Source organism: Polyodon spathula, chromosome 27 (assembly GCF_017654505.1).
Source record: "Polyodon spathula isolate WHYD16114869_AA chromosome 27, ASM1765450v1, whole genome shotgun sequence".
In the NCBI taxonomy this organism is placed as follows: Eukaryota; Metazoa; Chordata; class Actinopteri; order Acipenseriformes; family Polyodontidae; genus Polyodon; species Polyodon spathula.
Window position 1 is genome coordinate 3,203,301 of NC_054560.1, and position 24,780 is coordinate 3,228,080.

Here is a 24,780-nt window from a genome sequence, read left to right on the forward strand (position 1 = left end):
GCACTTCCTTCTCCTTTGAAACCACATCCCCATTCTGTGAAAGTAATACGTTCCCGCTGCTGCTACTTGCAGAGATGGAAGTTATGCATGAATGAAAAATTCAAGCTGAGTTTTAACTCAGCCGCCCACCCATAGTTTCAACATAGATTAACAGCCGGCTGAAACAAACCAAAATTATTTATAAATGGGATCTTTAGGTTTAGTGGTAAATAAATAAACACAAGCCAGCTATATGCTATACCATTAGACGCCCCCTTACCTTCATCAAATATATCACTAGCGTATAGAAGATTTACTTACATTGTGTCTCGCTGAAGAGACAATGTGGTCAGTGCACACCACAGAAAAGCTTTAAAAGAGTGTCTCTTATTATTAGACTTTATTTCACAAAGAGAGGACATCTCCTCTACAATATTTCTTCTACCAATTGGTGTTGCTTGGCTGAGGCCTAGTCATCTGGTTTTTAGACCACTCTGAATATCAGGCAGAGTGGTCCTGAAAGTTCCAAGCTGTGCTGCTATGGCCACATATCTGCACAGGTAGGAGCACTTGTTAGCCAATCAGATTGTATCCTTTCCATTTTAAACTTACATTGTAGTCTTATCAAAAATGTAATTTCCATACCATGTGAAAACCACATATCACCTTGATACTGCAATAGGTGTAAAAACACAAGCTACAGCTGCATGGCTTTTCAGATTATCTTACTCACAGTTTGAGTATTACAGACAGACAGCAGCTCTTGCTTTGGGCTCCACCACAGCCTGTCCTGTTTTTAATGCCTGGGGTGTCGCAGATGGGTATACAGCACCCCACCCAAACATGCTGACTCCTGCTCACTTGAACCAGATGTCTGTGCTGGTTTTGTGTAGAACTTTGGTATGTGGATATCTTATTTTGCAGATTAATTTCTTGTTGCTCACCTTAGAACTGTGTCCTCATCTGGGATTAATTGAGAGAAAAAAACACATTATTTTTAAGATAATCTTTTGTTTTTTTACACAGTACAGCGAGAAAAAAACCCCAAATCAATTCAAGTTCATAAAGCAGGATTCTCGTCGCTCTGCAAGTCTACCTGTGAAACTTACTGTTTTCCATTTTGACCCCTGACCCCCGACCCCCGACCCCCGACCCCCGACCCCCCCCTGCCCCCTGTCCCTGCACGACGACGACTACATTTCTACGTGTTTTTATGTTTTTTTTTTCCCTGAGTTGAGGAAATAACACATTTTACAGCCTTGAAGATATTACTATCCATTATTCAAACCTGCAAATTAAAAACCTAAGGTAAGGCAGAAGTAGACAAACGTTTTGTCTTCTCCCGCCTTCAGAGGTCAGCTCCATTTTAAACAATAACGGTTCGTGTGTGCCAGGCAGGAGAAAAACTAGTTTAAATTATCTTGCGTAGGAGGCCATTGGTTAGCGGTCGCCCCTACAGCCAATCAACGAGCAAGTCTTTGATAAAGGGGCGGGATTTAGTGGGTCGAGAACAGTGAATTATTGAGCGAGGAAGAGAGCCGAGCGGGAAATAAATTTCTTCAGCGGTTCGTAAGCAATGTATATGACGACCAATCAACCAGATATTAACAGTATTTTGATTGTTAGTCAACCAGGCTAACCTCTGTTTGTTCTATTTAGCGTTAAAAGCAGAACATCGCGTTTATGTAATGGATAACACTTTTTTTTAAGGTGTGCAGAAACCGGTTTAGTTTTGATGGGACGGTGCTTTTCATAACAAATCGTCATCCTCATTAGATTGTACACAGAGAAAACAAATAGATAAATAGCCGCTGAAGAAATGCTGGGATATCCAGATAGCACTCGGGGTGACCGGGATGAGACCCCGAGTAAATCCATCCACGTTCTGATGGAAGAGGATCCTCGCCGGGTGAGTAACCCCGTTTTATTCAGGTTGCCCTCGGCTGTAACCCGACCCGCACAGAGCTGGAGGCCGAGCCTGTGCGCCTGCGTGAGTACCGAGCTGCGGTCTCCACCACACAGTTCCCGGAGTAGTGAGCTAGTAGTTAATACGCATCGTTTGGGTTGTTTACTGGGGCCGGCAGTTTGTATTTGTACAGCTTTTGTTTTCTTATTTTCTATCGGGGGCCCAGTTTCCTAACAGCAATAGCTGTAGTTAGCAGCTCATTAGCCTGGGCTAACAGGACACATTTGATTATATGTGTGAGTGAATACATGTAAGTTTGCGTTCATTTGCACATGCATTATTGTTATCATTTATCTTTTGGCGTGTTATTACCATTACCATTATCATCAGTATTACTTGTTTATTATTTGATATTCAATAAACGTTCCGCAGAATTAGCTGAAGTTCATTAACCCTTGATCGTTGATCAATACTTGACACAGGACTGCTCATAATATAGTTTAATTACTAGCCAGCACCATTCACATTACGCTCTAAGGAGGTACCCCAGCATCATCTTGTTGTTCTGTAAAACATGCAAAGAAGCAGTGGTTTGAAGCAGTGATTTGAAGTGGGCTTCATCCCACCTACCCACGAACTCACGGCCATGTGGTGCAGTTTGACCCAGGTAAGCCCATGCACACCCACAGCTGGCACACACCAGATGATAGGGCCGTCACAAGTGCACTCGCACTAGCAGAAGCGCCAGCTATACCTTTTAAATGAATAAACTCGACAGTTAAGCCAAGTGAGATGTGTGTGTTGCTTGGGGATACATCAATGCTACTGATTACTGAGCTCAGGAAAGACTTTTGAATCATACTGACGGTTAGGATTGTAGAGCATTGTGCAGTGTTATTAGACTTAATGCCCAAATGGAATTTCAAAGGCCAGTTATTATACTTACTGTTTTTGTGCCTCACTACTTTCACAAGGTTTAAAAAAATGACGATGACCGCTACCACAGAAATTGTTGAAGAAAGAAAATACAATCGTTATTTCCAAGTACTAAAAAGCAACTGTGTTCTGTGTGTTTTAACCGATAATTTATTATCATTGCACTAAAAAACAAATCATTGTTATTATACACCATTACTTTAATAATAATAATAATAATAAATAATAATAATAAACCTTAACATGTTCTGTTATCATTCTTTAGCTTTTTGTCTTTCTTTTGCTGTCTAAGCTGTAGTGCATCCTAACATATCCTACGGCAAAGGAGCGATCTGCTATACAACTCGATGAATCCACAGACATTTCTAAAATGATCAGTTTACTCGCCTGTGTTTGGTGTGTGTGTGTGGAATAAGGAAATAAAGGAAAACGCCTTGCTTGCAAGGAGCTCAAGACAACAACAGAGTCAGATGATATTGTGACTTCAGAAATCAGCTGAACTGATTGCATTGGGGTCTGCACTGATGGAGCCGCAGCAATCACTGGGAAAAGCATTCTGGTGTTGTGCAAAAAATAAGCCGTTGCTCCTCGTGCTGTTTGGACACATTACTTTTTACATCGAGAGGAGTTTGCTGCAAAAGATACTGAACCAGATCTTCAGTGTTCTGAACACAGCGGTAACACTCATTAATTTTATTAAATCCAGAGCACCAAACTCCAGGTGTTTTGCTGCACTTTGTGAGGAAGTGGGTGTAGAGCACCGCTCCTTGCTCATGCACACAGAGGTAAGATGGCTATCTCGAGGCAGAATGCTTACCCGTATATTTAATCTCAAGGAAGAGTTATGTACTTCCTTAGCTGATAAGAAACTCCAACTTGCCGAAGTGCTGAAAGATTAGGTGTGGCTGGCAAAACTGGGTTACCTCGCAGACATGTTCCGTGAAATGAATAAGCTGAATAAAACTATGCACGGTGCGAGCGCTCATTTTATTGCCCGGTGTGAAAGAATTGACACATTCAAAAGGAAACTCTGGAAAGTTCGTGCTTGCGTTGGGGACTACTGACATGTTTGAGCTCTTACATTCTTTCATTCAGGAACAAAACATTGACTTTGCCCTAATCAAACTGCAGCTGGCAGCGCATCTGTCTGGTCTACTCAACAAATGTACAGAAGCAAAAAGGTTGAGAACCCCTGCTCTAGTGGAATGCTGCCATCTTGTGGTGTTATCACATACTGACAACCAAATACATGTGCAAGTCAAGATGCATTTGTACAGTGCGCTGCCCTATTAAAATGAGCACCTCCAAAAATAGTGGTAATGCCAAGTGCATTGCGAAGCTTAGGAGGAGTATACAGTATGCCTCAGAGAGCACCAATACCAATAAAGTGCGAGGCAGATTGCCAGAGATCTTGGAGTTTGAATGGATGTGTGCAGAACATTATTGTGATGTATCGTCAGGAGTGTCTGACTGCTGCACAACGTCGGCCTGGCTGCCCATCAACAGCACTTACTCGCCAGTTCCATCCCAACCCAGCGGACATCGGCAGCTCTGTAAACATTAGACAATGTGCAGCAGCAGCACAACGGGTTTTGCATGGGCTCGGCTGCAATGGGTGAGTGACCTGCTGGAAATTCATGCTCACCCTTGCAGGTGTACAGTGCAGAAAGCACTGGACCTGGCAGGTGTTAGACAGGCCTCTGCAGGTGTGGAGAACCGTTTTCTGATTTAAGTCCCACTTGCAACAATTCAATTAGAATAGACATATGTGAGTATGGAGGAGGGCTGGAGTTGAACTGCAGAGCGATTGCTTAAAAGGAAGGGTAAAACACAGTGGCTGCAGCGTCACGGTCTGAGTTGCGATTTGGTTCAATGAGAAGAGTTGGTTATCTTGGAGGGATGTTTCGGTTTGGCATGTTATAATGCTATCCATCAGAACCATCTCATACCATTGCTCTGTCACAGGGTTTTGCAGTTTATATTGCACCATCTGCAGGAAGAGACAACAGGGGCTGCAGCTTCTTCCCTGGACTCCTCAGAGTCCCAAAATGAACCCTGTTGAACATCTGGAACACCTCGACAAACAACTGTGGAGATCTCGACCACTACCTGCCAATATGAATGAACTGCGGCCAAAACTCATCGAACTGAGGCAGAATCTGGAGCAGAGTGAAACGCAGAATCTCATTGGTTCCAAGCCTGCTCAGGTTTAGGCCCTGTATGACGCAAAAGGCCAAGCTAGCAGATACTGATGTGTTTGTTTCTGCTCAGTTTTGTGCTCATAGTTTGGTATAATAAATGTCACCTCTGTTTCAAGACTCTTCGTTTTAATAAGGCAGGGCGCTGTAATTATTACAGGCATGTTTTTTCTGTCATCCTGGTAATTCTGATGTGTAGGTTATTACTGAAAACTCTCGATGGGGTTTATTTCAATGATCTCAGCTGTCACTTGGCACTTTTAATTTGATTAATACTGGTTATCTGTTTGACAGTGTGGGCGATAATCCTTACACCATCAGTGCACTAGAGCAGATTGAAAAGATTTTTGAAGCAGTTATAAGTGTAAAAAGTTGTAGCATTTTTTGGAACACTTCTACTTTTTAAAATCTTCAGTGTTATTTTATTTCTAAAAACAACTTTTAATTATTTTCACAAAAATGATCCTGATCATTGTTTGGGAAAGTGTTCTTGATCTATGTTAGATACTCGGGTAATAAATACATTTTATGACTCCACTGAAACCACATTTTCAAAAAACATGATTTTCAGAGATAGAAACTGGGCTTTATTGAGTTTAACCATAAAACCAGAACCCCTATTAAAGTAGCCTACACCAGGCAATAAATGTACAAGTAAAACACCCAGAAATAGGCCGGTCTTTGTTGGAGACTCCGAAGGGAGCGGCACATTGGCCCAGGCACTCCTGTGGGTTAGGGAGGTAAAACTGACAGGGACTTTTTCTCCTCATCGCTCTACAGCGAACCCTGCTGGCCAGGTGCCCAGTGCGCTCAGATCGGATACCTGCAGAGCTGGTCTTTGTCCTCCAGTGGTCGTTAGTTCGCTGACATCCGCTCTTAGGTTCCTAGGTGAAAAAAGGAAGCTGGCTTGGTCGTGGGATCGGAGGATGCCCACTGAATCGTCGGGCCTCACCTGAACCATGTGGAGAATTGCTGCAGTGAGGAGAAAAACGATTGGGCATGCAAATTCAAAAATTACAGTTGGAGACACTAAATAAATGAACACCCATTATTACAGAGGAGTGCTTGTAGGATATGTACTTACAATGCACCTTTTATGTATTTTCACTGGGGTTGATAAAGATACACAGTATTAGTTAACATGTACAAACCACATGTCAGAGGACCAAAATTGGGGGAGGATGTGATAAGGAACACTAAAGTCATTGAGCCATGGTGGGGAAAAAAGATCAGTTGATCTATCTATCTGTCTATTGTTACTAGACTAGTAAAAAAAAAAAACTTTTGGAGGCTTTCTGAGCACACCTGCTTTTTCTTTTAATAAGGCTGTGGTGTGAAAGCACAGGTGAGAGGCACAGTATCACACTGAGGCTAGTTAAACAAAGAGTGAACTGGATGATTTAAGCAAAAACCCCAGAGCTGTAAAGTAAAAAAAAAAAAAAAAAAAAAAAGTAAAAAGTAAAAAACTAAAAGTACAGCTGTGGCGAAGTACCTACAGTGTTTGACAGTGAATTTTACAAAGTTTATTTTAGTATTTCTAAATTTACCACCATCCCATTGACTGTTTTGCAATTATAAATGAAGGGATACGTTTGTAGCGTTTTCAAATGAACTTGGGTCTGCACATAACCATGATTTGATATAGTGTAAGCATCTATTTAGGGTATAAAAAAATAAAAATGTGATCAAATATTTGACGATTTTTATTAACAAGGAATAATAGTTATTCCTTTTTCCATGTGAAAATGTGGCTAAACAAACTGAACATGTCCCCCTCACCTCTGCGATAATGAGCACTTAACTGTTTATTAGTCTGCATTCTGTGTAATGGATTTTTACAGATGTAGGCACCAGTGGATCAGATCACAGGGTCATGGGAGTATGGCAGTCAGCCTGGCCAAAACATGTGTTCTGATCAGTACTGTGCTGTAACACTTTATACAAACTGCCCATTATTTCATATCATATAAAATGAAATCTCATGTAAACATCTGAATAGCTTATGTCTCTACTGTAGTGAATTTCCTAATTAATGCATTCCAATGAAATATCATTAGCATCAGTGTAACGTTCATAAGAATTTGCAGCAATCCTAGTACAGTGTAACTGGTTACAGCATTGGTTGTAGTTTTACAATCTGTCTGGGACATTGCACATTCCCTTTAAAAGGATTGCATTCAAGTTCAAAACACACTTCTTCCCTTCCCACTTAAGTTAGAGAAGTGGGTACTAAATAAAATTCACTTTGGAGACACTTTTTGACTTATACAGACCAATGCTTCAGTATTGATTTTCATTTTTACACATAATAAAACGGGTATGAAAAGCAACTGTGCTGGAAGTTCTCCCTAGGCATTGAAGGAAGACACCAGTAAAGCGCACTTCTCATTTGGGTAGGACCCCCCTTCCTCTCAATCTCCCCATGACACACTGAGACGGCTGAGTGAGGGGGCTGTGGCTGGCTGGCTGCCCTCACGGAATGCCTGAGTTGAGTGGTCTTGTGTCGAGGGCTCTCCAGAGCTCCGGAATGGGCCTGGAGGGTCAATGTCCTTGACAGGTTTTGCAGCACATCTGCCTGAAGTAGGGGCGGCTGCAGAAGCGAAACTTTAGCACCAGGGGGCAGTAGGCCACAGTGTTCACATCTTTGCATTCTAGAGAAGAAAGGAGGAAAGAGTGAGTTAGTTAGTTCATACATCTGTTTAACTATTAGATCCTGGTTACTGGTGAAACCAGCTGAGCTCTCCTTACCTTTCTCCTCACTGACAACACCCATGAGCACGAAGGCTGGAATTAAACGGTGGAACTATAGGTCGTATAGGGGTATACCTCAAAGGCCAGTTTGACTGAAAATCGAAAAGTCCACTTTGAGCAAGAGTAATACGGTGGGGTGGTGAAATATCAGTCATCACAACTGATGTATTACTGTGCAATTACATCTGCAGTAACACTTGTGTGTTATTGTTTTTTTTAACATTTTGTTAACAATGGGACTGTTCTCAAATGTTTCGATATTAAACTTCGATAAAAATGTTGTTTATTCACTTTGTATATCATTTTCTGTTTCAGTCATCATATCTTTATGACTTTAAAAAGCAGCCTCAGTATATCTTTCAAAATCATGTCTATACTCTAATCTGGTCCACCAGAGTGTAACCATTAACCACCCCCGTTGCAACATTAGTGAATGTGAGAGAAAACACAAAGAACAGATGTGGTATTTCTTGCATCCACCAGGGGCAGAGTGTTGCAAGAGGACAGATTAATAGTTACACTCTGGTGCTGTCGATGTGCTTGGAGATCAGACATGAGAGTTTTATTGCGGCAACAGAGGTGTGTTAAAGTAATAGACGTGAAAATTATGTTTTGCTCAGATAAGTTATGTCATTTAGATACATTTACAAAAAAAAAAAAAAAAATGTGAATGTGAGAATTATTTTTTCCTCAGAAGTGAAGCTTTGAAAGGCCACAGTGCTGCCATAACTAGACCTGTACAGGCAGTGTTGTCTCACCTTCGGGGTTATCCGTGGGGCCGGGGTTACACTTGCTCTCACACTGCTGCATGCCTGCTGGCCGCAGAGCCTCGGGACACTCACTGGACGGCTGACCGGTGTAGGTCAAGCACTGGACTGTCCTCATCTGTTGACCCAGACCACACTTGGCTGAGCACTGGAGAGGGGGGAGGGGAACAGAAAGCATCAAGAGTACTGATTAGAAATGATTTAAAAATGCAGATCTAGCCTTTTGTAATTCTTTTTACTATATATTGTTTTAAATTTTAAATTACATTTAAAGGGAAAAGACAAAACGGGATGTATTGCAAGGTATGAGACTATTTACCTGTTCTCCTTTTGATTGGAATGGTACTGTATGTATACATACAACTCTGTGTCTAATGTATTTCAAATACATGATAAAATTATGCAGGTAACATACAAAAGCCAGTGTTCAGTTAATTACATCTATATGTTTGCTACAGTGCAGTGGTACGCATCTGTGGTTCTTTCAATACATTTCATTCCAGGACCTTGTTCCAACACCTAGGTTCAGTGAAAGCACGGAAAACCTGGATGGGACAAAGCTCTGGATCACTGCCATAGTAGTGTTATAATATACAGCAGACCCTGACATTGATGCGATACAACCATTGTCAAGTTCTTTGTATCAGATAGTTTGTATCAGATGTAAAAGACATCCATTAAGATTATCTATACTTTAATTATTTACCTAAGTATTAAAGAAAAAGCCCCACATGGTAAAGAAACAAGCTGATTTTTCCCTCCTCTCAAAGTCAGAAGGTCCAGAATTCCCGCTTGTGGGGTTTGATATCAGCTTGTTTAGTACAGGACCCTGTATGAAATTCTATATGATTCAAGTGTTTTAGTGCTTGGGTCTAGGAAGACCCTGATTGGATGAAAGCACAGCGCACCTCTCCCCACTCCCCTGCAGCCCAGTGTGGAGGTGGGCAGCGCTGCAGGTTGCACCTCATGCTGGTGGAAGGCTTGCCCTCGTCTGGGCAGCTAGGGGCTGGCAGGGTGATGCTGTGGTCACCACTCTTACACAGGATAATCCGGTGACGAAATCCTGGCCCACAGCTCGGGGTACACTGTAGGGAAGCAATACAACAGACTATCAATCCAGCATCACAGTCAGCCTCTTAGCATGGTTCTTCACCTACCCATGTTAACTTTATTATATATTACCTTGCCAGTGTTATTAGACACATAGTAATTATAACATGTATAACTGTTTATAGTGGTTTCACTAACTGCAAACTTTGTTTAATTAATAAAAACGTGCTTTGAAAAAGCCAACCTCTACAAACGTTTTGTAGGGCAAGTGTTCCAAAATCTAGTATTGGATAACATTGTCATGTAAAATGCTGCTGATTTTCGTATTTCATTCGAAGAAAATCTCTCTTAATTTCATTCATATCTAATAACGGAATGACCAGGCCAATCACACTGTTCGTTGTATTTCTAAGCAGGTGCGCGCTTGATCTAAGGAAAGCAATTCTCCTAATTCAGCTGTCAGCACAGGTGTGTGGGTATACTTTTCGTAACAGATTGGGGGGGGGGGGGCGCAATACGATACAAGCTGCCTACCTCAGACCAATCGAGGGCCGCCCACTCAGGAGGGCAGGTCTGGTTGTTGCAGGGCTCGGTGAGAGGGGGTCTGGGCGAGAGGCAGGCTCCATCATCGAGGGTCTTCTCTTCCTTGGGAGAGATCTTGCTTTTGCAGAGCACTTCGCGTGTCCGCACCCCGCCGCTACAGCTCCGACTGCACTCTGACCAGCTCCCCAGAGTCCAGCTAGAGGTGAGGAGGAGGAGGAGGCTCTGAGCTTTTTATTTGACTTTGATACAGATCTTCATCACGATAGAAGTGATAAAGTTGTCACTGCTACTAAGAAAGCAATTGGCTACACAATATGATGTTTTTAAAAATAAATAATTCTACCAAACTGCTATTTACGATTAACGAAGTCCAAAAAACAGATTCACAGGAGAAAGGGCAGTATAGAGAAAGAAGCTCAGGAATTGAAATAGGTGAGAAGTGCTTTGTGACTTAGAAGAGAGGGCAGGGTTTCCCCTTGTCTTGCAGACAGCCACCCTCGCAGAGGTGAGACCAAACCAACCGTCCTTCAAGGCTGGGAAGCAAGCGTTACCTCCCCCAAAGGGAACCTAGATTGGACACGGAACGGGAAAATAAAAGAGATAGATCTGCCCTGGGGTCCTGTCTGGCTCGCCGAGAACCTTCTGGCACGGCTGGCAGATATTTTGCTGGGACCGAACGGGAGGAGCCCTAGCTCCCGCCCCTGAACCATAAGCAAGGTTACAATTCCATGCACTACAGCACTACAGGTGTTCTTTGGAGGATGTCCATCCAAGCAATATTTAGCCAGGCCCGAATTAGCAATGTTGTGGTCACTGTGGCCAGTGTACAGTCAGGGTTAGGGACGGCTGTTAGAGTCAGTATCGGTCGTAGTTGTGGTCGTTGTTTCAGTCAGGACTGTAGGCAGTGTTGTAGGCAGTACTCACGCCGGTGGACAGGGCTCAGAGTTGCAGGCTCTCTTCTTCTCCTTTGGCTTGCTCTTCTGCTCACAGTAATGGTTAAGCACCACTGAATGATCCCCCTGCTTCTTGCAAAACACCTGCTGGGTCTGGATCCCTGGTATAGGAGAGGGAAGAGAGGGTAAAAGTAAGCGCAAGGTAAAGTACAGGCTAGTGAGATATCCAGAAATTTCTCATTTATTTTGTAACATCTCAAGGAATGTTGCAAATGGGAGGAAATAACGTGAATAAGTTATAGGTGTCCCCTTGTATATTTAAAAGAAATGATAAAATACCAATTTAAAACAAACAAAAATGCAGACTGGTGTAATGGAAAATGCTGTTTTATCTGCATCCCTTTCCGTTGAGATAGTATCTGATGACATTTAAAGCAAACCAGCCGCACAGTATTAAAAGAGGCCGTGCATGGCTCAGCTAATCAACCACAAATCTTCAGTGTGTTTCAAATGCAAACCCGATTGCGAAAGGAACTAAAACCTTCGCAGCTCTCTTTATCCTACCTGGTTATCCATTATTTTAATACCCAGGATTATGTTTTCTTGTGATACTACATATGTAAAAGCAGGAAAACTTATTTTGGAGCAGTGGGCAGGTGTCTTTTATGTGATAACAGGTGTGGATTTGGTATTACCTGAACTGAGAACCGTTCACCTGGTTGACTTACTGAATGTAATAAACGCATACCAGCAGCAGGCCTGTTTCTAACACCTATATATTGCTGCCTATGTACTTTGCTATTTACTGCTCCAGTCTAATTGCAAAATATTCTTTTTAAAACACAATTCCAGTTGTTTTAACATCTTCAGGGTCATTAAAATCGACCAGAGATTACACTACTGTCTTGGAAGGACATCACAGTTTTGTTTTCTGAACTTTGTCTCGCTCAAGCATGTTATCTCTGCTTCAGCAAGTATCTGTTGTGGGTGAGCCTCATACCTCCAGCACAGATGGCAGAGCAGCGGGACCAGGCAGTGTAGTGCCAGACAGAGCCAGTCAGAGTTTCCCGGGAGAACGGAGAGTTGAACCGGTAACGAATGCCCTGGTTCTCTTCTCGGACTAGCACCTGCACGAAAAGAGAAAAAGAATAAATGTACCAGTGCTGCAACCACTTGGGAACATAGCTGATTAAGAGGGTTTAAAACAAGCAGTAGCACTAGCAGAAACTTTTTAGGACTTCTCGTGGTTTCTCAACAAAGAGCTATGCAGTTTTTTTTTAGTGTGACTACATATTCCCAATAGTATACATATGTGTTACCATAACAACGATGGAAATGTTGGTGGGGCCTAGCGCCTCCAGGGTCTCTGGTTCATCCACAGGCCTGCGATAGTGGAAGATGGTTCCAGCGATGTCGAAACGCCTGGGGGTGTCGATGGCCAGCTTCCCGTTGATGAAGTACTGATCCCCTTCGTCCTTTAGCACTGAACACACCACCAGGAGCACACATCATGCACAGAGAAAATACATTGTATAATATCAACAGCAAAGGAGGCCTGCAAAAAAGGCTGTGCATTGAGTGGAGAGTCTGGATATCAGTTTAGAATATAACATGTTTATATAATTACAAATACACAAATTCTCACCCAGATAGTTGAGGGAAAAGTTAAGTTCTTGTATACTGATGTGTACGGATCCCTTTGGAATCTGAACAACCTCTTCATAACCTGAAAGAAACCCATCAGAGATCTGCATTTAAACTGTATTGAACGTTCTAGACGTTCAAATCATTTTTAACTGTCGCATTTCGTGGAATCTCCTTGCCCTTTCAAAACCATACACACTGCCCACTACTGATGTACAAGAACGTCAGAGAGTTTTCCACTAACTGACTTTGTCTTATTGAAAACCAGGCCCTCAGAACAAGTAAAGACCAAAGCACTTGTGATACATGAGCTAAAACTAGAGGCTGTGTCTAGTGTACTGGAAACAAAGGCCTTTAATCCGGGAGACCGTTATCTCCCCTCTTGTCTTTCAAATTTAACCTCTTGGTTTTGGTAATAACAAAAAAAAAAAACATCTGTGATCAGATCCTTTGATGATCATTTGATCTTCCATTTTGATTACTTTTGAAGTTTCAGCTACAGACTCCACATTTTATAACTATTTATAACAACACTGATTATAACAAAAAAATGTGTTGAATAGTCTACAATTCTCAATAACTTGCTTCTTGCATGCACAGTTAATGCCACGTCAAGAAATATGTATCTTAGGGGTCAATTTGATAAACTTGTAAGGCTATGCCACAGCTGTATTTTTAAAAGCATTTTACAGCACTAGTACCCTGATACTGTAAAATGCTCTAAAAAAATCCACCTGTGACTTTCCCTACAAGGGTACATACTGACTAAGATCAACTCTCTAGTACATAATGTATTATCTTGACTGATCATTCTTCACGAATTTGGTCTCTGCACTTTGAAGGGTTAAGGGTTACATCGCACTGCTAAACACAGACCGTCTACAGTTTACAAATTAATGTTTATTCCGTCCTCCAGTCTTCGAGAAAGGACAGAGGTTTCTTTGCGGCTAACCCAAGCCCAGTCATGGTGTTTATGTAATTTAATAACCAAACGTGTGGCTTGGCAAACAAAGCTAGCAGCTGTAAACTGTCCAGAGCTGTAAATATACTCCTTTGAAAGCATGGCTGGTGGGGTCACGGGCGCCAAAGTGCTCTAAAACCGCTGCCATGATCCCCTGGGTAACCTGAGGTTAAGGCTAGCTGTCGGCTCCACTGTGGACTGCTGCCACCAGACTTGTGTGTATAGCCTGAGAAAGGTTACCATGGTAAACGCATGTAATAAAGCATAGGTAACATTGTAAATCCCAGGGAGTATGATCAACCATATTTAAAACAAAAAACATGCTAAAGCATGGTAAACTGGGTTCTTTTTAGTTATATCTGCAACCATTTAAAAAAAATTGAATATACATCATAGACTTATTAAAGTGTTTTTTTAAGCTATCTTGCTTTCATTTTCTGTTGACACCCTCCTTCAATTCATAGTTGATTTGAGCATACCAGCAAGACACAGGTCTTAAATGAGATGTGTTACCCAAGAATCTGAACAATGGTAGGGCCCCTGCTTTGTTTTTGCTTTGGTGGGTGAATTTAAAAAAAAAAAAAAAAAAAAAAAAAAAAAAAAAAGCAATTGGTATGTTTTAATTAGGGCTGTTCTGAGTAACAGATTAATTCAGTCCGATTAATCCACTAAAGATTTGATTGCAGATTATTTTTATTTATTTATTTACAATTCAATCGTGCATGTGCTGCTGTTTAGGGAAGTGCTGATTTGAAACGCGCGCTCTCTCTCACCCTGGAAGTGTTAGGACACTGGTTTTAAGCTTGTATAAAAAGGGCATAAAGTTGAGTAAAAACCCTAATTGTTTTGTACAAGGATTGCTGATAGTGTGCTACAGATGTATATAAATATTTGGAACTGGAATGTTGATCTATGTTGATTTAAATGATTGCCAAATGTGTGGCTGCAAAGTTACTCATGTGCATTGTAATCAGAACTGTTGAGCGCTGTGGTAAAATCCAGCGTGGCACATTTATCCCGAGTAACATACTAGCCTGTTGATTTAGTTATAAACCTCCGAGTGCTTTTTGGTTTCCGTGTTTGTGCACTGATAATAATTTTGTTGTTTAGTGGTTGCTCCAGAGTGGTTAAACAGTACGCGTAACTGCTGCTCTGGCCCTTGGGAGTTATCGGGTTTAATCTTAATATTATCCTGTCTTTCCATTTGTAAACATGTACTGATTTTATTATTATAATACCAAAATGGTTTTAAAAAGACCAAATTCCCCTTGGGCATTTTTTTTTTTTTTTTTTTTTTTTAAGATTCTGTTGATTTAAGTAGTGCTATGCAGGATAGCCACTATACAATTCTACCTGTATTAAGAATGTTCACAGATTAATCTAAGTAATCAACTAATGCCCATAAATTAACAGATCAAAATGTTTAAATCGAGTGACAGTTCTAGTTTTACTGTAAGTTTTAGATGATGTACCACATTTACATAATCCAAACTGAAGGGATGTTAAGTAGTCTTCTACTTGCGTGAAGGAGTGGTGTAATTTTTTTTAAAGACAAGTCTGGTGCAATATTTTCCCTCTCGTGCTGGATGCTAATGGAGGGTCCATTCCGTGTCTGGCTCTGGGGACTGGGCTGGACTTATGGCTGCCTGATATCCTCACCACAGCAGGGCTGTGCAGTCAACCGCTGCCAGCTGCTGGGGAACACAGTCCAAAGGTCATCTGAGGCTCTCCAAATAGACGACTGCAGTTCAACACGGTTTCAGTGGGAGTGCAGGATGATGGCATACAGTGGATTCTACCACCTTTGTTTGAGCTGTAATGACTATAGTAGCAGTGTACTGCTATATAATTTAAGGGGAGTCAGCCACGAATGTCAACCTTGGAACAAGGTTGTGTCTTGCACGTTCTAATATGGTTCAGATAGCCGTATTAGAACATGTATTGCTTTATTTGTTATAACAATCAATGCCCTTTTTTTCCAGCTATGGTTTTCTGTGTACTGGACAAAGGATGAACTACTAGAACACAGTAAGAGAATTGTGTAATAGTAGGATGTAAAACTATCTTATTATCTTATTCTTAACACAGACTAATTAACATTCTTCCGGAAGATATTTTCAGCATGGTTAATTAGAATATTGTACAGCTTAAGAACTTAACTTAGTTTTTTGCCCGCAGAGAGAAGTAAACGTGAGCTGAATCTAAACCACTGGAAACAATAAAAAAAAAAAAAAAGAATTTGGCACTCGGAAAAGAATGGGGCCACTGCAGTGGAACCGCGATTGACCCCGCAGCCTCTTCCTCAAGTTCTTCTCTTCTTCCGGGCTGACACATCTCGTTCTTCCACACACTTCTGTACAGTCCTGCCTGTGTGAGGGAGGTTGTCTGGGGGACGCCCCCACATAACAGCACTGCTATGAAGCTCACAGCATTACAGTTTGCTGTGTAAGATGGAGCGTGTAATAAACTACAAAGCTGCAACAATATGAATCACACTCCTGTTATCAAAACTACTCTGTGGTTAAAGCGACTTCATTTAACCTTCGGTTTCATATACCTGCGCATCTAGTTGGTGCAGTGAGGTTTCTTTCACCCGCTCTGGCATGGGAACTTCCAGACTGACTTAGCCCGGGCACACGGTCTAAACTGAGCACCTGTGGGCAGACAGCCTGGTTGTTGAGGCAGAAAAATTCTTCAAGATAAAAAACATCCGGTGACCAAGTTACTGTTGCTGATGGAAATCTATCCTGCAAAACTCCCTGCCTTATTCTCCTCTACATCAGTGGTCCTAAAAGCTGTGCCCATGGGCAATTTGATTCCTGCTAGAACACAACGGCAGCCGACATAATCTTGAATTCAGCAATACTGATGTAGTGGTAGTAGGGGAAGTCATTACAAACTACTGCTCTGTGCTCTTAAACTCTGTTTTTGAGATGTTGCTCAATCAGTATTTTTTTGTCATTTGATTTAGCATTTTGGAATTTTTTTATACTTTGAGGACGACTGCCATTTATTCAAAGTGATTGGGGTCTATTTTAATAATCAAAACAGTAGAGATTCAACCAGTTCTTTTCAAACTGAAACCCTGCTATGTCACGGACCTCTTTCCACTTCAGTGAGGTTAATAAAGCTCATGTTTAGGTTCATCATTGTTTAGATTGTTACAACCAGTTTTTTTAAGCTTCCAGTCTTACCTCCTTCAGGCAGCGAGTCGTTGAAGACCCCCTCAATGACCTCACAGGTCCCGCCGTCGCCCCCACACACCCTGCAGCGGTCTTCCCGCGTGTCTGAGCCCAGGATCCGGTCGCACCCCACGTGCTGCACGGACACACGCAGACGCAGGCACAGTCACACATTGGTATGAACAGTAAGTCTTTACTCTCATTGATGAGAGGTATAATAGTAACCTTATAATAACATTATAACCTTTATCACTGGGATTACATCTTTGTAATTAATACATCATATTTATTTATATATATATATATGTGTGTGTATATATATTAGTCATCGCCAATGGTTTTTACCCTGGTTTTCGCCCCATTTTGGAATGTCCAATTATTATTTTTATCCTGTTTCACAGCTGCAACCTCCCCGGCGACTCGGGAAACAGAGGCTGAAACACGCATTCCTGTATTAAGCATTATATATATAAATATATACGTGATATTATAAAAAGCTTTCCTCATTTTATTACCATGTTTCTTTTATGTCTTAAGGGCATTTAAAAGTATGAACAACTTAACCATTTCATATAAAATTATGCTTTACTGAAACATCAAACAAAAAACTAAAATAAAAGCCCCCCGCTACTTTCACCTTGTGGGAGTTCATGCAACAGCTCGAGAAAGGCGTGTGTGAATGTTAAACTGCTGATGCATCTGTGAGAAGTGTCCTGGATCTGGTTCTTATTAGCCCTGTGCAGCGGGAATGTGGGCCATACCTCACATTCCCTGTTTAATCAGAACCTTATATTCCCCAGTGAAACAGGTGCAGATCAGGCACCGAGAAGGACTGTGCACTCCACTGACTGGGCAGTGGCTAAGTTATACTTTCATTCCATATTAAATCTGGGTCGTGCTGTACCTTGCATTCCCCGTTGACACAGATGTCCAGTGAGTCGTCGCGGCAGGGCGTACCGTCCACCACGGCCGGAGCGCGCTCAGTGTAGAAGTTGAATCCTTCGGCCAGGCAGTTGAGAGAGCAGGACTTCACCCCCCCTGCACATACAGAAGCGCGGCACTTGACAGCCTGCAGTGCAGCGTTTCAATGCAGTCACTGCTCACAGCATGCCCCAAACTGGGTTTTTCAACAGGGCTGTTGTAACAAGCGAGGATGCAGTCTAAATCTTCATTTAAATTGTCAGCTATTTTTGAGATAGTTGTCCACAGAGCGAAGCAACAACAATGAAATGCTATGTCTGCAGCAGCCTTCTACAAGTCGTTTTGTACAGATTAATGAATGACCTAGTGTCTGTGAAACCACTTTGTATTTGTGTGCCATTACTCTTAGCCTGTTTTCCTAATGTTTGTTTAATAAGTGAATGAGAAACTTACATTTTAGAGTTATCCTTAACTAATGAATTCTTGATGTGTTTAGATTCGTGTTCTGTTTCTTAAGCTGAAAGCACCCGTATATCAGAAACAGCAATACCTTCAGAAAATACATGCTGTTCAATTTTTAGTTTTCAGATGTAGGGGATTTAAATGGGGGTTAACTAAAAAACTCCAAAAAAAAACAAACCAACCTGGCTGTTATAATTTAGTGTACTATAGCTGGAGTTGGGTTGGAGCCCTGAGCTGATGGCTTTTACACAGACACTGCCAGATCGCACTCAGCCGGAGCAGGCAAGTTTTCTTAATTTTGAAAAAGGCGTTATCTAAAAAAAAGCTTTTGAATCCACGACTGTGTTGAGCCAGATATGGAGAAACACCTACTTTGGCCACAGTCTCATAAATCCATCAGCTCCAAGCCAGGGACTGGTGAGGGAAAGCTTGCAATGCAGAGCCATGAAATCAAGCTGCAAGTGGTTTGAAAAATCAATAGCTGTTTCATTGCAGACAGGAGCTGATAAACTTTATAGTGAGTGAAAGAGCTGGGGCGCCGTGCCATGTAAAACCCATTCTTACTCATCCCCATTAGAGATAATACAAGAGTTTCCAATAGTATAGAACACAGCCACAGTGTGTCACAAACTCTTAAAGTCTTAAAAGGCTGACAAACACAACACAGACAGTGGTTTAAGACTGACTTGACAAAGTTTTGAGATTAACCGTCTACTAGGAACTGGATGAGGACTGAGGACTACATGGCCTCCTCATGTTTGTACATTTTCACATGAGAAATGTTTGGTTTGTGTTTGTTACTTTTTGTAAATAGTTTATGAGAGAGCCAGATGCTCTGCGTCGGTCTTATGTTTCATTTGAAGGACGGAGCACAGGGAGGTTTAGTGACTTGGTCAGGGTCACATGCAAGGCAGAGGCTAGGATTGAACCAGCTACCTCCTGGTAACAAGCCCCTTTCTTTAACCACTGGACCACCAAGCCTATGTGGGTGGCTGTGTGATGTTCTGGTTGGGCTGTGTGAATGGTTGTGTGATGGTCTGGTTGGGCATTGTGAGTGGCTGTGTGATGTTCTGGTTGGGCAGTTTGAATGATTGTGTGATGGCCTGATTGGGCTGTGTGATATTCTGCTTGGGCAGTGTGAATGGCTGTGTGATGGTCTGGTTGGGCAGTGTGAATGATTGTGTGATGTTCTGGTTGGGCAGTGTGAATGGCTGTGTGATGTTCTGGTTGGGCAGTGTGGTGTTCTGGTTGGGCAGTGTTCTGTTTTTGTTGGGCAGTGTGATGTTATTATTATTTATTTTTTTTTTTAGCTGGCGCCTTTATCCAAGGCGACTTACAGAGACACGGGTGTGTGAATTATGCATCAGCTCAAGGAGCACAAGGAGGTTGTGGCTTGCTCAATGTCTGCTTTAGTGCACTGATAGTGTAAGGATTATTGCCCACATTGTCAAACAGGTAACACAGCAATAAAGACCCATGATGTCGTATGGCACAGAAAAGCCAGAGCACGTATGTTTTTAGTTTTTAAATTCAGTCTTCCAGCGGTGATTTAGAGAACAGATCTCCATCCCCAGTGCACTAGAGTGGACATTTTGAAAAGAGATTTGAAACAGACTTTAAAGTTAGAAGTCTAAAAAGTTGTCAGGATGTTAACAATGAAAATAAAAATTACAGGTATGTTATTTAAACAGTAACATGTGGGACGTATAACTATTTTTTCGAAACCCCGCTCTTTAAGAAGTGGCAAAAACTTTGTACTGACTGGCAATTAAACTTTTTCTGTAATCGAATGTTCTCTACACGGGAAGAGCAGCGCTGTCCACAAGCACTCTCTCAGCTGCTGCACATGTGTCTGAGTGCCAAGTGAGAGCTGAGGGGTCTGGAGAGAGCGGAGGAGAGGTGAGGGAGTTTGGATTGAGGTCTTGGGCAGGCAGCTGAAAGTGATTATACACCTCCCCCACTGAGACCTTCTTTGTTTTTAATAAGTTTAAGCTTTTGGCAGAAGTGCCGCAGAGGGTCAACAGATCAAAACACAAAGGTGCAATGAAAAGTGCAACACTCAGCAATCCTCTGCAAAGCTGGAGCTTGGTAATCCTGCAATCTGAGCGAGAGAGAAAGAGCAAGCCTGCAGTGTGCACTGCAAATACAGCAGATAGAAAGAGAAAGCTCTCATACTTCATATGGGTGAGCAATAACTTTTCTGCATATGGAACTATGGGATGTGCAGTTTGTATTTAAAAAGTTGCTGCAATTCGGAATACCAAAAACAAACTGCAACTCCCAGAATTCTGTGATAGTACAAAGTTCTCCTGAGGCAATGGAAGGAAACCAAGTTCATGGTTTACTGGCAGAAGTATGGCAATTTTCCTTTTTTAAACAAACAAATACATTTATTTTATTAATGAACTGTCCTTGGCTGTCTTTGCTTCGACAGCCCCAGTGTCTGGGTGGAGGGAGAGCTGTGCTGCTGGGATATGCAGGCCGGACCGAATGCAGTGCAGACCGTGGCACTCTGCATATTTTAACAGCTGTGAGGGATTTTCATTGTAAAATCAGCTGAGTTGATGAAAGGAGCACTTGTTGCTGGGAAAATAAGGGCCCCTCAGTAAGCCATTATGTTATTAGACTCCCAGATTAAAGGCAGTCATGTCATCAACAGGATTTATCCTTCTCTTCCTGCTCCGTGCTCATCAAGGCTAAGGAATGCTCCAGTTCTCCAAACTACAATTTCGGGGAAGGCTTTTCAGTAAACTATGTGCAGGCTAGACTATAGGAGCTTGGCAGGTTCTGAAACCCCGGTGAAAATCCGCCCTGCAGTCTCATTGCTCATGTTCAGCTGCAGATTAGCTTTGACAGAGGCCATGAAAAGTGTGATGAAAAAAACAACAATTTCTACAACACACACATCTGTGTTATTGGGGAATGGACACAGAAAGTACTGCTCTTACAAGGTAAGGATTAACAAATGACCATTCCTGTACACTGAACACAGAGCACTGCCCTTGAAAGTATACAAATGGGAACAACAATACCTACAACATAAAGTACATCTCTTAAGTACGAGTATTACTAACAATTAGGGATTACAATATACAGAACAGTACTTTTAAGGTACTAGTTTGTACAGAATTACTTTCAACAAAGGGCCAATGAAGTATACACCACAGTGTTGGAACAGGATCTTAAAGTTGTTATTCTATTGACCTATTTAACCTATACTAACCTATTTAAAGGCTGTTGTGTTTTCTTGGTAAATGTTTAAAAACCATGTGTTTGTATTGGTAACCATGTCAAAGGTTATAATCTTGGCTTGTCTGTGCTCACCTCCTCTGTAGGGTTTCCAGGTGTAATACTTTCCTCTGAATGGCACACTGTCAAAGTCGGCACACTGTTCTTCCCGAAAATCCTGAGAGCCAGCTGGGCATTCCTGTGAATAGAATAGTTTAAACCTTTGACATGATTTCTATTGGTGACTGTTCACTACCATACATTTGTAATATTGAAATGTGCTAGTGCAGTTCAACACACTGCTGTTCATAACTAATGCTTCTAAGGACAGCCACCCTACTCACGTCAATATTGCAGGATCTGAAGCGCTTCCTTTCTCCCAGACAGTACTTTCCACCAATGGTTGGCCTGAGAACAAAAAACAAAATCAGCTACTCTTCTTTCCAATCGGATCTGAATTATTAAAAAAAATAAAAATACAAAATTCTTAATAAAAGATAACACAATTGCAGACGTATTTGATCAAACTGACCAGTGTGGAGGGGATTTAACCTGGCTGGGCAGGCAGTACTATGACTGGAACTAGAAATCTTCATACCTGGGGCTGTCGCAGTGACGGATTGAAGATGAGACTCCACCCCCACATGTGCGGCTGCACTCTCCCCATGGCGACCAAAGGCCCCACCCCCCGTTGATGCCCTCTGGGCGGGTTCCGAAGGGAACACACTCCCTCTTGTAGCACCACTGCAAGGCAAGACATCAGTACACTGGGTTTAAAGGTTTAAAACTGAGCAATCACTGGATTGACTTCTAAACTGCCCCACCATGTCAAAAGAACTGTCATTTCTAGCCAGAAATAGTGTCCTTCTGTTCAGGGTCAGTTTACAATCCCACTACTGTCACAATATGAGGTCAACTATTGCAATCTTGAGGTTTATACACCAAATCCCAAAGATAGGTATCTTATCAGGGGAAAGCAGTGGCGGTTAGATTTTTATCCTCCTATAACCGCCTTCTCCCCTATCTGTGGATGGTGTTGGTTTTCTGATACTCACCCCCTTGTCTATGGTGTTAGTCTGGCAGATGGTTCCTTCCGCTGCAGGGATGCTGCTGGTGATGCAGCGGTTGCTCTTGCTGATGCACCACAGCTCACTGCACACCTCCTGCCAATGGAAAAGAGCACACACCCTTAGTCAAACCATATGGGTTTCCATGGGCAAGTTGACTCACTGCAGAATCCATGTGACAGCTTTCTGCTAACTTGGCTTATTACCCGAATAAACATTTGTATTCATCTTGCAATGACTATTACAATTTGTATGGGCTCAACACTGAGATAGGAGACACAGACTGGTCAGCAGCAGTAAGGCTAGGCTGGCTGGAAGCAGGCACAGAAACGAAGAGAATGGCGAGTACCCCGTATTTACACTGGCGAGACTTCACTCCGTACTGGAAGCGGCACTGCTCATCCGCGTCGTAGGCCTGGCCGGGAGCTGAGGTTGGGTAGAAGAACTCCTGTCTGGGGGGCGCTTTGTTCAGGCAGATCCCCATTCCCGAGCTGACAGGGAAAAAGGGACTCCATTAACAAACTGGGGAGCTGTTTCAATAATCAATAATAAATCTGAACGCCAACACCCTTTAAAGAGACCAGGTAGGGGTATAAAATATGACACTTATCTTCACTAATGCATTCTTGTTGTAACTCACTTCATATATCGTTTTTGCATTTTTTTGCAAAAATGATATTCTAAAAGAATCGTAACAACTATACATTACGTAAGATAACTGATCTTTCATAATCATACCTCATTCCCAGATGTATTAACCACTCTTATTGACACATTTCAATAAAAGCATTATATTGTAGACAATATATTATACTGGACATAGTCTATACAGAAATCATTGTACTCTCCATGGACTACTGGGAACCTGCATTGTTTCTTAATATATCTGCTTGTAGATCAAATTTGCCATTCCTATAATGTCTGGATTTATTTTCTTATTCAACACAGAGCAACGGGAACTGGCTAGTTGCTGCTAGTGGCAATTTGCTGACTAGCTAGCATGACATTCCACCCTTTACAGCAATCTCCTAAGACATGCTTGCTACACTGTATTGTGCTGTGTGGCAGGGTCTTTTGGTTGCAGTCTCGGTAGCAGGCGAGTACAGGTGTGTCTGGCTCTTACTCTAGGAAGTTGGTGATGTAGTCACGGCTGCAGGCAGACCACACAAAGGGGTTGGTCTTCATGGTGATGTGAGCGGCCATCAGCTTGGCTGTCTCCTGGCCCCGCGAGCCACAGGCATTGCCCACGCTGTCGTGGTTCATCCCAAACCTGCAACACATTTCAGTGGCAGAATGTATTCATTAAGGAATCTCCATGGAAAGCATAGCAAAGACAGTTGAGTGAATATAGGACATACACAGGTAAAGTGAAGCGGCCGGTTAGCATAGCTGCCATTCATATTCATACCCCATTTACCTTGTTTGTACAGTATTGAAGTAGCCACTTCAATATGGATTGTTAAAGATAAATCATTGAAAAAAAAATATGACAAATGAACATTAGAGTAGCTTCAAAAGTAATTGTATTTTTTTTTTAATTCCCCTTACTATTGTATGTTGACTGAGTTCTGTTGTTTCAATGTTGAGCTTTTATAATTTTTCTCTAAATTTTTCTCTAAAGCTGAACAGCCTTTCTCACTGCATGCAAATCATGTGGCAATGTGACCTTTCAACTCTACCATCTCCTACTCTGTATTTAAATAGACACTAGATGGGGGAGATTCAGAGAAAAATAACTCAATATTGGAGCACCGGAACCAAGAACCGCCAGTAAGAAACATGTAAGAAAAGTATTTGTTGTCAGTTTCACAGATAACTGCCTTTCCAACCCGCCTGCTATTCTGATTTCTTATTGCCTCAGTGTTTGGAGGCAAGCACAAACGAAATCACTGAGCAAACAAAACGTGAGGAAGTGATGGAAAAATTGGAAAAGCAACTGTGATCCCCAGTGATCGGACACAGCTAGACTCCTTGTAGTGGACTTGTGTCTAGACCGAGCCCAGCCTACCAGAGAACTGTACCAGCACACTCACGCCTGACAGATCACCTGGGCTTCCTATTATATGGATTAGCACCAATAGGTTTGCCACCTGTTCAAATACAGAAAGATTAAAGGGGTGCTTTGTCTCGGATAAGTCTCCGTTGCTGTTTCTGCTTAGATCATTATGTATCAGACTTACTGTACTTTTCAACTGCTGGATAAGAAAAGACTTCTGAAGTGGGGTTGGAATTTCTGTTCACATTAAAACGAAACTGAAAGCAGTGCCGGCAGCCTGCGAGAGTGCCGAGATG

General features: G+C 42.0%; 1 protein-coding gene across 1 annotated transcript in view; it reads right to left on the reverse strand.

Moving 5' to 3' along the window:
- Nucleotides 1–5,582: 5,582 nt before the first annotated feature.
- LOC121301169 (A disintegrin and metalloproteinase with thrombospondin motifs 10-like) overlaps nt 5,583–24,780 on the reverse strand; it is a 37,315-nt gene continuing 18,117 nt past the window's right edge. Inside the window, exons 16-31 of the mRNA XM_041230308.1 lie at nt 23,612–23,758; nt 22,838–22,979; nt 22,477–22,584; nt 22,020–22,165; nt 21,766–21,829; nt 21,518–21,620; nt 17,715–17,848; nt 16,823–16,946; nt 12,669–12,749; nt 12,343–12,506; nt 12,024–12,150; nt 11,055–11,184; nt 10,122–10,326; nt 9,446–9,622; nt 8,529–8,685; nt 5,583–7,670 (exon numbers count right to left, since the gene is read on the reverse strand). Of these exons, the coding sequence (XP_041086242.1) occupies nt 7,561–7,670; nt 8,529–8,685; nt 9,446–9,622; nt 10,122–10,326; nt 11,055–11,184; nt 12,024–12,150; nt 12,343–12,506; nt 12,669–12,749; nt 16,823–16,946; nt 17,715–17,848; nt 21,518–21,620; nt 21,766–21,829; nt 22,020–22,165; nt 22,477–22,584; nt 22,838–22,979; nt 23,612–23,758 (2,119 nt within the window). The 3' untranslated portion in view covers nt 5,583–7,560. The remainder of the gene's footprint in view (nt 7,671–8,528; nt 8,686–9,445; nt 9,623–10,121; nt 10,327–11,054; nt 11,185–12,023; nt 12,151–12,342; nt 12,507–12,668; nt 12,750–16,822; nt 16,947–17,714; nt 17,849–21,517; nt 21,621–21,765; nt 21,830–22,019; nt 22,166–22,476; nt 22,585–22,837; nt 22,980–23,611; nt 23,759–24,780) is intronic.